Raw genomic sequence first — 10,701 nt, 5'->3', positions numbered from 1 at the left:
CTGAGGATGAGATTCCTGTTCTGTGCATCCGTTCGACATAGGACAAGCTCCAGGAATCCAGGTGCTGGGATAATGATAATAATAATAGTAATAGTGGTATATGTTAAGCACTTACTATATGCCAAGCACTGTACTAAGAGCTGGAGTGAATACAAGCAAATCACCTTGAATACAGTCCCTGTCCCATGGGGAGCTCAAGGTTTCAGTCCCCAATTTGCAAATGAGGTAACTGAGGCACAGAAAAGTGAGGTGACTTGCCCCAAATCACACAGTAGATATGTGGCAGAATTAGGATTAGAACCCATAACCTTCTGACTCCCAGCCCCATGCTTTATCCACAATGCAGCTCAGCAGCCTCTTACCAAGACAAAGCTCTCATGGTGAGAGGCAGGTGAGGTCTATTGGATTCCTTCCTGCAGACATGGTTCATGACCTGAAAGATTTGGGAAACCCTGCTACAAATCACTGATTCTGTTTCTCTTCCAATTCCTTTAGAAACCTAGGGAGCATGTAGTCCGTCCTGCTTATTAATTGACCAGAAAACATCCAGGTTTTTTTTTATGTCCTTTTGGTCCATTAGTTTTCCTATTCTAAGCTGTGTTTCCATTCCTCCATCTCACCTCACACTCCTGCTATCCAGTTCACAGTTGAATTTTTTCCTGATGATAGAGGGGGGAAAAAAAATAAAGGTCTGCTCTTTTGCAACCCTCTGTTATCAGGTTCCCCACCCTATCTACCCTAGGTGACATTTTCTCCACCCTGCTGCAGTCTATAACTTAGTGTTTTCTTGTTTGTTTGTTTTTAAGAAAGTAGGGGAAGTTTAAATGCTGTTATCCCTGAAAGCTGATCTTATCTCTGCACAGTTGGGCAGTTCCTCCTCAGTAAAGGGAGCCACTGAGAGTTTGACTCTGAGGTGATGATTCCCAGATATTTCATCCCAGATATCTCCTGGTGATTCAGTAGTCACAGTTACCCATTGCTTTTAAACTAAAGGGGCCTGTCAGTAGGGTAAACAGGTGGATTCATTTCTCCTCTTTCCCTCAGTGAAAAGTTCTAGCTTCCCAGGTCTATCTTGCCATGAAAGAATGGCCAGGATGGGTTTTTTTTTATTCCTGTTCCTTCGCTTGATTGTTTCAATTACAAGTAAAACCTGCAAAAATTGGGGGTTGATGTAAAAATCTGTTAGTTTCTGTGTTGTATCTTCACTTTACTTTGCAAGCTCCTGCAAAACAGGAACCTATAAGTCAAATGCTTCCTTCCTCTCAAGCTAACCTATTCACTGTGCCTCGTCCTGGTCTTTCCCTCTAGCAACCTCACAAACCCTCAGTCTCTCCACAAATCCCTCCTCCTTCATATCTGACTGACCGCTTCTCTGCCTCATTTTCACAGTCCTTCTGAAATTTTCCTCCAGGAGGCCTTCCCTGATCAATGTCTCATCTCCCTACCTTATATCCTTGCTAGTGCCCCCAAAGCTCCACCTAAGCAATGGGTACCCAGTACCTCCTTAGCCCTTTTGGGCATATCTTGTTTTACTCTTATCTGTAATTTATTTAAATGTGTGCCTCCCTTAATAGTCTGTAAAGCCCTTTCAGGGCTGGGTCATATCTACTAACTCTGTTGTACTCTGCCAAGAACTTCATACAGGGCTCTGAGGTACAATGCTGTATGCACAGTAATCAGTCAGTCAATTAATGGTATTTATTCAGCACTTACTGTGTGTGGGGCACCATACTGAGTACTTGGGGGAATACACCACAGTTAAGTAGATGGACACAATCCCTGTCCACAAGGAACTTACAGTCAAGAGGTAGGTGTTCAGTATACTTTGGATGGATGGATTGACCGGCCCCTACCTCTTACAATTCATCCTAGCTTCCTCTTCATCCAGGCCAGTGTTCCACATTATTTATACTGTTCCTGCTGAACAATCTTTCCTGAGGTCCCTAGAAATATTTCAAGAGTGCAAATTGTCCATTTTTTCCAAATCCTGGAATTCCCCTCAAATCATTTTAGAATGTTCAGTTTTTAAAATTGTACCCTGTAACTGATCCATATCACCTCTCAGGGTCACACCTGGAGAGTTTCCAGTACTCTACCACTCTTGACTACGGGAGGGAGAGTCAAGCAGAGACATATCCATTCCATTTCTACCTTAGGCAGTGGCTAGCGAGTGGAAGGCAATCCGCTACCAGTCAAAACTCACCTGTGCTGGGCAGCAGCGGCATGGGAGAGAGTTGAGGGCGGAGACTCAGGTTTATTGCACGGGAGATAATGGTAAACCACTTCCATATTTTTACGAAGAAAACTCTATGGATACACTGCCAGAACAAATGCAGATGGTGCTGTGTCGTTCCGGGAGAGATGTGTCCATGGCATCGCTATGCATCAGACAGGACTCGACGGCATAAGACAACAACAACAGTTGATCTACATAAGGGCTCAGGGGATATGACAGCCCACTTTTATTAAGCTTCTTCAGGTATTAAATACTTTTGTCCTGAAAACTCCTTCCAGATTTTCAATAGTGCCTGCTCCTGCTTTCTGTTTTGTAAGTTTGATCCCTTTCAGTGGTAGGCAGAAGGAAGGACAAGGGAAGCAGTGTGGCCTAGTGGACAGAATATGGCCTGGGAGTCAGAAGGACCTGGATTCTAATCAAGCTGTGTCTGCTGTGTGACCTTGGGCAAGTTACTTAACTTCTCTGGGCCTCAGTTATCTCATCTGTATAATGGGGATTAAGACTACGAGCCCCAGATGGGACATGGGCTGTGTGCAACCTGATTACTTTGTATCTACCTTAGTGCTTAGAGCAGTGCCTGGCACATAGTAAGCACTCAACAGATACCATAAGAAAAAGGACTAAGCACAGAATATTTAACATTTCCTGGACTTCAGAGATAGCCAGAGCAGAGAGCTAATTACAGTGCTTTGCCCAGAGTAAGTGCTTAGTAAATACTACTGATTAATTGATTGATTGAAAGCTGAGTTTCAGAACCTTTTTAGATTTGACCTTCTCAATATGGGCAGGGGTGGAGGGGAGGAGGACACACTTGGGAGGCACATCCTAAAGAGTCCTGCTGGGAAACTGGAGCTGGAGGAGAAAGGTTCCTGCCAGCTGACGTGGCAGTGGAGCATCCCTGCCAGCAGTGAGTCAGAGCCAGAGGCTGTCGGCAATGGGACAGGGCTGCAGGAGCAGCAATAACAGCAGCAGCCGTGGCAGCAGCAGCCCCTTTGATTTAACTGCAGAAAATGTAAGTACTTTGTTTTCTTGATTGACAACATAGGATAATAAGTTTTGAAGGAATACAGCCAGGGGAAAAAGTCCTCCAGCAGACTTATTTAAAATGCTTGGCTTTCCCTCAAGTAAAGTAGAGCTGTGATGGAGGAGCCAGTAATTATTTCCATCAGAACCCTGCACAAAACTCTGAGCTCCACGAGGGTTCGCTTTAAAAAAGAGCTTTGACTGTGGATAATGCCAGATTTTGAATCCCTTCTGATGATTGGCCAGAGGGCTATTCCGTGATTGAGTGCATTGCTAATATGGAGAAGGATTATGGATTCAACTTCTGCTAAGTTTCCCTAGAGGCATATGTGTGTGGAAAGTCGAGAGAGGACTGAATCCGTTATTGTCCTATTTAGGGAAAGAAGCAAACCGCCTCTGTAAATGTCTCTGTGAGGATTTTAGCTGGTGAAGAGACTACTTTAGAACCAAATGGAAACTTGGACTTCCACATGTATCCCTGGGTGAAATTCCTGGCAAGACATGACCCCGGTGACTTTGATTCAGCTCCTGAGCAGCGCTGCTGCTGTTGTGGAATTCTCTGGAGATTGCACAGTGACAGTTTCTGCTGATTTTCAGGGTAAGGAAGCTCTGTGCTGGAGGTTTTCCATTTCTCCAAGCTGATCTTTTCTCTAATCACCAGTTCTACACAAAAAACCTTATCAATGAAGAATAGAACTTCATCTTAGAATCTGTTTGAACACAATTTACCCACTAAACCGGGATTTGGCAAAGTAGCTTTGCATTGTCACATGTCTGTCCTGCTTTTCAGACAATATGGTCTAGGAAACTATTTTCCAGCATTTCTCACTGGGGTGCTGTAGTGCAGGGGTGGGTGAGGCTCATGCCTTAAAGAGCCACAAACCGTAAATGTAATGTGGCCAAGAGCGTGTGTGTGTGTGTGTGTGTGTGTGTGTGTGTGTGTGTCTGTCCATGTGCATGCATGTATATGCATGTTTGTCATAGGTGCCCACTTTTTATTTGGAGCATGGGAGCCAGAAGGGAGCTGGTGGATATAGAATGGGAGAGGAGCAAGGATCAGTAGCAGGAAGAGAGCAGAATGCCCTTAAGCCAATTGTCAGAAGTTTCTGTGTGATGCAGAGAGGAATGGGCAACCACTGGGGTTTTGTGAGGAGTGGAGAGACATAGGCCTCCAGGAGGCCTTCCCAGACTGAGCCCCTTCCTTCCTTTCCCCCTCGCCCCCCTCTACATCCCCCCCATCTTACCTCCTTCCCTTCCCCACAGCACCTGTATATATGTATATATGTTTGTACATATTTATTACTCTATTTATTTATTTATTTATTTTATTTGTACATATCTATTCTATTTATTTTATTTTGTTAGTATGTTTGGTTTTGTTCTCTGTCTCCCCCTTTTAGACTGTGAGCCCACTGTTGGGTAGGGACTGTCTCTATATGTTGCCAACTTGTACTTCCCAAGCGCTTAGTCCAGTGCTCTGCACACAGTAAGCGCTCAATAAATACGATTGATTGATTGATATGCAGGATGATGGGCACCTTTGTCCCAGCATAGAGGCCCTCATCAGCTGGGATGGGGCTGAGGTTACCCTGGGGACCGATGGGCTCGAAGAGATGCCGAGGGATGTGGGGATTTATCCAGCTCCTCAGGAGACCATGTGGCGCTCAGTGAACTTTCAATGACCCTGGCACCCTGCAGCTGGAACTTCCTGAATTGGGTGGCTTTTGAGTCCTAGGAGATCTGAAAGGTGCCCCAGGATTCAGGGGCCCCTTTAGTTTGGCTGTTTGGAACAGAGAATTGAAGCCGCTGGCAGACCTCATGGTGAAGGGCTTACTTTCACCCAACCCCTGGCATGGCCTTGTCCTAAACCTTGAATTTGGCACCTACCGACAAACCCCAGGTCAAAATACCACCTCATCGCTTCATGTCACAGAACCAGCCGAACGCAAATGTTGATTTTAGTTGGACAGGATATTTTTCTAAGTTTAAGAAGGATGGTTACTTGACAGGATGCACCCTTGAAAATGACCTTAAGGGTGACAAACTTATTTTGCTTAATTGAAAATAGATCTGTTGATTAATACAAGTGAGTTGCAACAGTTATTCCTTTTTAAGCAGTCATGATACTAATACCTTTTCTTAATAGACTATTTCTTAATACTTTCTAAAGCAGCTGTGACACTCCTATTTCACTGGTGAAGAAATTGAGGCACAGAGAGCTGTTGTGACTGACTCTGTAGTCTCAGAGCCAGGACTAGGATCCAGGTCTCCTGACCCCTGCCCTCAAGGAGTTTACAGTGAACCCACAAAACACTTAAATTACAGTTACTAGATGTCTCCCAGAGGTACCTTCTACAGCTGCCTCTGGTTGCAAAAAGAAAAGATGTGTGATTCCAAAAGAGGAGACGTTATCGAAGTCAGGGCTGCAGTCTTTGCTCTGATTAGGAAGCTTCATGAATAAGATCCACTGTGCACTATATCCTTCTGATAAACTAGCAGCAGTGCTAGCTGGCCAGCTGGAGGATCTTCTTTTTCTGCAGGCGCTGCACACCGGGAGGAGAGCTGGCCTGTGAAGAGCTGCTATTTGGGTTGTCTGCGATGGGGGAAGTAAGTCCAGATGCCATAGAACTGGGCTCTGGCAAGAAAAAAAGCCAGGATGATTATCCCCACCAGAATTCCCAGACCTGGAGGAGGGCGCGGATGGGAGCTTGGTGAGCCGCGGTGGACCAGGTACCCGAAGGATGAGTAGGTGATGGATAAGGGGCCTGGGCTGGGCCAGCTGGAATTTGCTGGAGGGGTGCCACTTGGACCAACCCGACATTCCTGTTGGCATCAATTTCAGTTCCCGTTGATAGAGAGAGACAGACAGGGAGAGAGAGAGAGAGAGAGTGTGTGTGCAGAACCTGTCACTCCCCTATTATTCCTCCTTTACATTATGGGCAGGGAACATGTCAACCTACTCTGTTGTACTCTTCCAAGCACTTAGTACAGTACTCTGCACCCAGTAAGTGCTGTCAATACTGCTGATTGAGGAAACCAATGACTAACTAGCATCAGAGTGCGTTTCCCTGAGCTAAGAGGAAAAGAAAGCCTAGTTGTCCAGAAGCCTTGCCCAAAGAGAGAGCCAGTTCACTGAGATTGTTTAATTAAAAATATCCCACTCAGTCTATACTGTAGCTTATTGATACCTTGCACTTGGCATCTCTTACAATCTGCTACTATAGTTGTTTGTTGCCTACATCCAAGGGTGGCTTGTCGTAATGGATAGAGCGAGCTATGCTCAGTATAGCAGAGCCACAGGTGACCAGTTGGCACCCAGATGTTGCATGGACCTCTCTTGGCAGTAGTGCTTGAAGTGAACAAGCAGCTTGGCCTAATGGATAGACCACAGATCTGAGAGTCAGAGGGACCTGGGTTCTATTCCTGGCTCTCTCACTTGTCTGCTTTGTGACCTTGGGCAAGTCACTTAACTTCTCCACCAGGCTATGCTGCTTCCCTACAGTACCTACAGTACTTTCTCTCAAGAAGCAGTGGTACCAGGATAGAGGCCCGGAATGTTTAGGTTGATTTTTTTCAATGTATTTTTATGTTGTTGTTTTTGAGTAGAGTAAATTTACTAGTGACAACCCAGCCACACTTCCACTTTTTTCATTTTTTGAGAAGTTAGTCTCAAATCAGAGAGCTCTGTAAATTGTCCCAATAAGCATTTCAGTGCTTTGCCCTCGTTTTTACCTGCAGCCTGAAATGTAGACTAACAGAGCATGACCCATTGAAATAAAAACTGAAAGCAAAAGAAAAGCCCCCAAAACAATCCAAGCCCCTCCCACCCATCAGTTCTCCCCCCCCCTCCCACCAATTGGTCTCCTATTCAGCTGAAATGAAGGACAGGGGGTGGGTGAGGAGGTTTAATCCGTCAACTTCTGCTGCTACAACTTTCCTCTGGTTTTTGTGAGCATTTGAGTTCCTCACTGACTGAACCTGGGTCCTTGGGGCCCCTCTGGATAGGTTCTGATGAGGCAGTGAGGGACAGGCCTGTCCCAGTCTGTACTTTGTCCTGCTTACGCGGTTTCATAGAGTAGCAAAGGTAGCTGGTGGAGTTGATTCAAAGGCAAATCAGTGAGGTCCAGGGGCCAGGCAGGTATCAGGTGATGTGGCAACTGGACTTTGACAGTGTCTTCAGGAAAGGGGGTAATCTGCTCAGCCAGCTCCGGGAGCTACTGAAATGAGGTGGAGATTGCTCCTAAAAGGTGTGTGGGCGTTCAGAGCACCTTGTTGTTTTTGTGAGGTTTTTTTGGTGGGGAAGGGGTGGTGGAGGGGGAGACGGGCACTTTTCAAGCTACAGGATCTAGCTAGGAATGCTTAGTGAACTGGTATTTTTCTGTGCGTGTGTGGACACCGCTATGGCTTGCCGTTCTGGATTCCACCCTTGATTTTGTGTGACTCTCACTGCCTTTCCTTCAGCGTCTCACTAAGTGGCTTTTTGTGGATCTGATTAGGAGATCTGTATTTTGGCAGCAGGAAACGCCTGGTGTGATTATATCCACGGAACAAGCGGGGGCCTGGTTTGAGGCAATCTGTGCGATGGAAACTTCTTTCCATCAGAAGTATCGGGAGTTTCATTATCGGATGCATTGAACTGAGCACCTTTCGGGGTGTCTGGAAAGACTCTGAAGCCTTTCTTTACTGCCTCAGTGGGTTTGCTAAAGAGGAGAGTCATTGCCCATGGTTGGGCCAGGGAGGAGAGGACAGTTGTGGATTGGAGAATAAATTCATGTTTGAAGTCCATTTTGGAACCAAAGGCAAAGTCTTAACCTGAAGTGAAGACAGCGAGACCTAGTAGAAAAAGCCCAGACTTGGAAGTTGGAGTACCTGGATTCTAATTCCAGCTCTGCCACTTGCCTGTCGTCTGACTTGGAGCAAGTTACTTAACTTCTCTTTGCCTAAGTTTTCTCATCTGTTAAATGGGGATTAAATACATGTCCTCCCTCATATTTAGACTGGGGGACCCATCTGGGACAGGGACTGTACCTCAATTGATTATATCTACCCCATGCTTAGAACAGTGTTTGACACATAATAAGTGTTTAACAAAATGCCACTGTTGTTGTTTTTGTTGCCGTTGTTGTTATTAGTGCTACTATTATTTGAAACAAACTTCTTTAACAGGGCTGTACTGTATGCCCAGAAGGGCAGTGCTACAGCCTTCAGTGAGTAGCTTTGGATTTGTAGTTCCGCTGCAGGGGACTTTGTTCTGCTTAAGCACACATTCACTTTGCCTTTTGTTCTGGCAGAAATGTGGATGTTACCCCCATGAGTTTCAGGAGTAAAAAGTGGCCTGAATTGGTCAGAATCTTGGCTTGCCCAAACCATTTCCTAAGAAGAGAGGGGACCTGGAATGGGAAAGCTTGTGCTATAGAACAAACAGGAACAGAGGGTGGGGATTGACACATGACATCACTTTAGAGGCAAAGATGTAAGTTATAGAGGGGTGATCCTTTTTGGATAGAGGAATTCTGTAGAAAATGCAGCATCTCAGGAAGGTTTTGAGGAGAAGTGAATGGTGCATGGTGTAGAGTTGGAGTGGACATCGTGGCCCAGAGACCTGAAAGAGAAGATGACAGTGTCCCCCTATCACCTTAGTGCTAGGTAATGATAGTATTTACTGAGCACACAGCGTGTGTGGTGCACATCATAGTAAGTGCTTCAAAAGGACTAAACAGAGAAAGGATACGTTCCCAGCCTAAAAGGAGCTTAATTAGGAAGGCAGACATAAACATATTTACAGATTTCGTAGGCAGAGTAAGTGATTGAATGTACCATTGAATAACATATATACGTTATAATTATATATATATATATATATGTATGTATGTTTAAGAGGTCAGAATGGATATAAGTGTTGGGTATGGCTGATGGAGTGCTGGGAACTAAGCAATGAAGGCTTGTCAGGAGGCGGGATTTTAGAAGGGCTTTGAAAGTTACAATCAATCCAATTTGTTTTTAATTGCACGCTTACTGTGCACAGAGCACTGTGTTCACAACTTGAGAGAATACAATACAATAGAGTTGGTAGACACATTCCCTGCCCAGAAGGAGCTTACACTATAGGGGAGTGCTGTGGTTGGTTGGATTTGGAGTGGGAGAAAGTTCCAAGCCAGAAGAACATTATGGGTGAGAGAATGAAGGGGTCTAGGGCCACGAATGAGACAAATTTTGAAGGTTAGTTTGAGAGGGGTGAAGACAGCAGGCTAGGAAGCAGTGGGTGAAGAAAGCATATCTGTAAAATGGAGTTAACTGGTTGAGAGCCTTGAAGCCCAGTGTAAAGAGGTTTTATTTACTGCAGAGGGATCCAAGAAGCCAATGGAAGGTTTGGAGAGTGGAGAGATGTGTGCTGAATGGTGGTGCGAGATTTGTGCAGCAGTGTGCGGCAAGGAGCCTGAAGCAATAGTCTAGTCACGATATAACTAAGCTTAGCCTGGGCCAATAGCTGTTTGGGTGGTTAGGAAAGGGTCAATCTGGGAAATATTATGTAGGAAGAATTGTCAGGATTTGGCTGAGAATTGAAAGACAGGAGTCTAGATTAACACCAAGGTTATGGATATCTGGGAGAGGGATGGTGGTGCTATAGGCAGAGATGGGAGAGTTCAGGAGGAGTGGATTTAGGGGAAAAGATGAGTAGTTCTGCTTTAGACATGCTGAATTTGAGGTGCTGCTGGGACCACAACATTTACAGTCACTGCAAGACAGAGAGGAATGTGAGATTACCAGGTCATAGAATAATATGGAGGCTGGGTGTGTGTGTGTGCGTTTGTGTGCACAATGAGCACCATTTGTTGACCATCAGAGAACACTTGCATTGCTGTGTCGGGAGCAGTAAACCGATGAATCCCTGAAGGTCTCACACTCGGTCTCTGGCTTCTATGAGTAGGTGCCGAGCAGGTAATGGTGGCCACGGCGGGTAATGGAGTCAAGACTAAAGAAGATCCACAGGTCCTTGGTATCTGACCCTTTCCTGCCTGGTTAAAATAATTCTATGTCATTCCCTTCTGTCTGCAGGAAAATAAAGGCACCCCACTAACGGAATCAAAGCTAAAGAGAAGCCCTGCAGAGGGCTGAGATGGAGCCTTGGGTCCCTCTGCAGCAGTCCCACCATTGGGAGAGACCTGCCGAGCAGTCCAAGAGCCCAAATCAGGAGCTCCAAAAGGATGGCTACCCCAAGCCCATGTCCCACCCTGGGCGAAATGGCGAGGGACGTTTCGAGCATCTAGACCAGAGAGGAGACCCCTTGCCCTGGCCAGACCCACAGGGAGACTATCAGCCGCTCGGTCACCCATACAGACCAGCCGAACCCAACAGGCCAGAGACCTGGCCCCAGAACTATGAGGGAGAGCCTCCGGTTCAGTCATTTCCAAGGTAAGGCTTTGGGGCTCCGGAGTCTATCA

The 10,701-nt window shown here is 45.8% G+C and overlaps 1 protein-coding gene and 1 non-coding gene across 5 annotated transcripts in view; both read left to right on the top strand.

Annotated features, from left to right (window-relative positions):
• The first annotated feature begins 2,055 nt into the window (after positions 1 to 2,055).
• Positions 2,056 to 2,193, top strand: LOC119938876. The gene has a single exon (XR_005454572.1). It is a non-coding gene; the product is annotated as a small nucleolar RNA SNORA7 (small nucleolar RNA).
• Positions 2,194 to 3,166: 973 nt separating this feature from the next.
• LOC119938362 (protein transport protein Sec16B-like) overlaps positions 3,167 to 10,701 on the top strand; it is a 39,807-nt gene continuing 32,272 nt past the window's right edge. For all 4 annotated transcript variants that reach the window (XM_038758172.1, XM_038758171.1, XM_038758170.1 and 1 more), the window contains exons 1-3: positions 3,167 to 3,248; positions 3,637 to 3,857; positions 10,316 to 10,672. In XM_038758172.1, coding sequence (XP_038614100.1) covers positions 10,377 to 10,672 — 296 coding nt within the window. In that variant the 5' untranslated portion in view covers positions 3,167 to 3,248; positions 3,637 to 3,857; positions 10,316 to 10,376. The remainder of the gene's footprint in view (positions 3,249 to 3,636; positions 3,858 to 10,315; positions 10,673 to 10,701) is intronic.

This window comes from Tachyglossus aculeatus, chromosome 16 (assembly GCF_015852505.1).
Source record: "Tachyglossus aculeatus isolate mTacAcu1 chromosome 16, mTacAcu1.pri, whole genome shotgun sequence".
Lineage (NCBI taxonomy): Eukaryota > Metazoa > Chordata > Mammalia > Monotremata > Tachyglossidae > Tachyglossus > Tachyglossus aculeatus.
Note: the sequence above shows the minus strand (reverse complement) of the source record. Positions and strands in the feature narration are given on the sequence as shown.